The sequence below is a fragment of the Sapajus apella genome, unplaced genomic scaffold (genome assembly GCF_009761245.1).
Source record: "Sapajus apella isolate SASKATOON/1434 unplaced genomic scaffold, GSC_monkey_1.0 scaffold86, whole genome shotgun sequence".
NCBI classification, from domain to species: Eukaryota; Metazoa; Chordata; class Mammalia; order Primates; family Cebidae; genus Sapajus; species Sapajus apella.
In genome coordinates this window covers 8540358-8543883 of record NW_022437026.1, presented here as the reverse complement: position 1 = coordinate 8543883, position 3526 = coordinate 8540358, and the positions used below count along the sequence as shown (strand labels likewise).

The 3526-nt window shown below is 52.1% G+C and overlaps 1 protein-coding gene across 5 annotated transcripts in view; it reads left to right on the top strand.

The window, feature by feature from the left end:
- Positions 1-3526, top strand: part of C1RL (complement C1r subcomponent like) — a 12004-nt gene that overhangs the window by 2912 nt on the left and 5566 nt on the right. For 2 of the 5 annotated variants that reach the window (XM_032254683.1, XM_032254685.1), the window contains exon 3: positions 1835-1930. The exons of 1 other annotated variant lie outside the window; for it this stretch is intronic. In XM_032254683.1, coding sequence (XP_032110574.1) covers positions 1835-1930 — 96 coding nt within the window. Of the gene's footprint in view, positions 1-277; positions 1324-1740; positions 1931-3526 lie in introns of those variants that run through there. 2 more of the 5 variants (XM_032254686.1, XM_032254682.1) reach the window with 2 other exon arrangements.

The following is a 3526-nucleotide window of genomic DNA, read 5'->3' as shown; positions in this document are numbered from 1 at the left end:
CGCAGTGGCTCAAGCCTGTAATCCCAGCACTTTGGGAGGCCGAGGCGAGTGGATCACAAGGTCAAGAGATCAAGACCATCCTGGTCAACATGGTGAGACCCCGTCTCTACTAAAAATACAAAAAATTTGCTGGGCATGGTGGTGCGCGCCTGTAGTCCCAGCTACTCGGGAGGCTGAGGCAGGAGAACTGCTTGAATCCAGGAGGCAGAGGTTGCAGTGAGCTGAGATCACGCCATTGCACTCCAGCCTGGGTAACAAGAGCGAAACTCTGTCTGAAAAAAAAAAAAAAAAGTTTTTAAAAAGGCTTATGAATAGCAACAGTCTCCAAGCTGCTCCTCTACACCCCTGAGTGCTGCTTCTCAGGAGCAGTCTTTTTCCAGTTCATGTAGCTGTTTCTTCTGCTCTTCAGCCTCATATGTGTAAGTAACATGCTTATTTATCTTTCATTTTTACATGTTTTCTATTAACATCCAACTACGGTATAGAAGACAAGGACTAGCTTTATCTGTCTTCAGTCTTCACCACCCACATGTCCCTTCCCCATTCTGCCAGTTTACCTACATCATTTTTAGTTAAATCTGTATTAATTATTTACATTATTATAACTGTAAAATGTTCACATCTGAGCACATGGCATATGATAATTATATTTTCTTTCTTCTCCAACTTTTGGGTTTCCCAGGAGTCAATAATTACATGCAGTTTTTTTGGGGGGTAGTGTTTGTTTTTATTTTCCTCTTTAGTTTGCTGAGCCAGGCATTTGGGGTGATTGAGAAATTTTCTTCCATCCCAACTTTTACCCAGTTTCTGTGATCATAATGACATGGTCTGGATGAAGTCTTGAAAGAATTTGGAATTTGTGGAGAATGAGGGAATGGAGAGCTAGCAAAAATCCAGGATATGTGAATCAGTGTGAAAGCCAGAAATAAAATGAGCCAAGCAGTGAGCGATGTGCCTGGAGCAGAGATAAAGCAGGAAGCATGGCCCAGGTACTCCCTCCAGGCCTCCCCTTCTTGGACCTGAGGAACCCACAGGAAGGGATTTGAGCAGAGGTGAGACAGTCAAAGGGGCATTGAAAGAGACAGGCTGCCTAAGAACTTACCAGCGTAAGAGCATCATCCAGCGTACCTGGACTACGCACACCTGTGTCCTTAGGTTTTCATACATTTGAGGGCTTCGTTTACAAAGTCCATGGGATAAGAGGAGGGGCACCCCAAAAGAAGGAAAGCAGGAAAAGACAGGAACCTCAGAGCCTCCGTCTCTGCAGAGGATCTTACTGCTTCACAGATGTTGGCCACAGAAAGTTATTCGAAGAAACGGAAGGTGATGGGGCGGGGCTTGGGGATGGAGGAGACGCTGGATGGGCGGGGCTTATGCCTGTGTTCATTGAGTCAAAGCGCTGAGCACCAGGAACCCAGTGGTGAGAAAGACAGAAGCAGTCCTTGCCTTCTTACAATTTATAATCCAGAGACTCTTATGGGAACCCTGGGGTTCCCAAGGAACTTCTTAAAAGAAGGAAAATATAGTCGGTTTTAGAAGTAATTATGGTAGGCTAAAGAAACATTGTAGTATGTGATTATGTCTGGAAGAAACTCAGGAGTCAATAATGGAACCAGAAGCTAGTTGAGGAAGCCTCTGTGAGGTGCCTTCTGAGCCCCAGAGGGGCACGTGCCCCTGTGGCACCAGCAGCGCAGATTCACACCACACCTGTCTGCAGCCTCGCCCCCCTCCCCCTTTCAGATCTCAGCCAGCGGGGCGGATCCAAGCCAGTTCTGTGGTCAGCAGGGCTCACCTCTGGGCAGGCCCCCTGGTCAGAGGGAGTTTGTATCCTCAGGGAGGAGTTTGCGGCTGACCTTCCGCACACAGCCTTCCGCAGAGAACCAGACTGCCCACCTCCACAAGGGCTTCCTGGCCCTCTACCAAGCTGTGGGTGAGTGTCTCTCCTGGGGGTGCAGGGACGGAGCCTCTGTCCCCAGCCATGACCCTGGTATCTTCAAGCCTTAAGTGGACACTTGAGTGACAGCTGAGGCTGGGGACTTAGGGACACCTGGGCTGGACCCCAGCCCTGCCCCTGCTGGTGAGCAACCCTATTAAGAGACAGCCGTGTCGGGCACGGTGGCACGTGCCTGTAGTCCCAGCTACTCGGGAGGCTGAGGCTGGAGGATCTCTTGAGCCCAGGAGTTCTGGGCTGTAGTGCGCTATGCCGATCAGGTGTCCGCACCAAGTTCGGCATCAATATGGTGACCTCCCGGGAGCGGGAACCACCAGGTTGCCTAAGGAGGGGTGAACCGGCCCAGGTCGGAAACAGAGCAGGTCAAAACTCCCGTGCTGATCAGTAGTGGGATGGCACCTGTGAATAGCTACTGGGCAACATAGTGAGACCCCGTCTCTAAAAAAAAAAGAGAGAGAGAGCGAGAGACAGCCATTGCTCAGCCCCGGCAATTATTTCCACACAGATAAGACAGGCCCAGTGTTTGCAGATCATCTCATTTTAAAGAGATGCCAAAAATCCAGATTTTAAAGTGATTATAAATTTTCAAATGATGACTCAGATTTGTTTTTGAAAGATGAATACTGACTGGATGCAGTGGTTCATGCCTGTAATCCCAGCACTCTGGGAGGCCAAGGCTAGAAGATCATTTGAGGCCAGTAGTTGAAGACCAGCATGGGCAACATAGTGAGACCCTGTTTCCACAAAATTTGCCAGGTGTGGTAGTGCACGCCTGTAGTCCCAGCTGCTAGGGGAGCTGAGGGGAAGGATTGCTTGAGCCAGGGAGTTTGAGGCTGCAGTCAGCCATAGTCATGGCACTGCACTCCAGCCTGGGTGACAAAGTGAGACAAGAAGAAAGAAAGAGAGGAAAGAGAGAGGAAGGGAGGGAAAGAGGGAGGGAAGGAAGGGAAGGGAAGGGAAGGGAGGAAGGGAGGGAGGAAGGGAGGGAGGGAAGGAGGGAGGGAAGGAAGGGAAGAGAGGAAGGGAGGGAGGAAGGGAGGGAGGGAAGGAAGGAGGGAAGGAAGGGAAGGGAGGAAGGGAGGGAGGAAGGGAGGGAGGAAGGGAGGGAGGAAGGGAGGGAGGAAGGGAGAGGGAGGGAAGGGAGGGAGGAGGGAGAGGGAGGGAAGGAGGGAAGGAAGGGAAGGGAGGAAGGGAGGGAGGAAGGGAGGAAGGGAAGGAAAGCGGGAAGGAAGGGAAGGGAGGAAGGGAGGGAGGAAGGGAGGAAGGGAGGGAGGAAGAGAGAGGGAGGGAAGGAGGGAAGGACGGGAAGGGAAGGGAGGAAGGGAGGGAGGAAGGGAGAGGGAGGGAAGGGAGGGAGGAAGGGAGAGGGAGGGAAGGAGGGAAGGAAGGGACGGGAGGGAGGAAGGGAGAGGGAGGGAAGGAGGGAAGGAAGGGAAGGGAGGAAGGGAGGGAGGAAGGGAGGGAGAGAGGAAAGGAGGGAAGGATGGGAAGGGAAGGGAGGAAGGGAGGGAAGGAAGGGAAGGGAGGAAGGGAGGGAGGAAGGGAGGGAAGGAGGGAAGGATGGGAAGGGAAGGG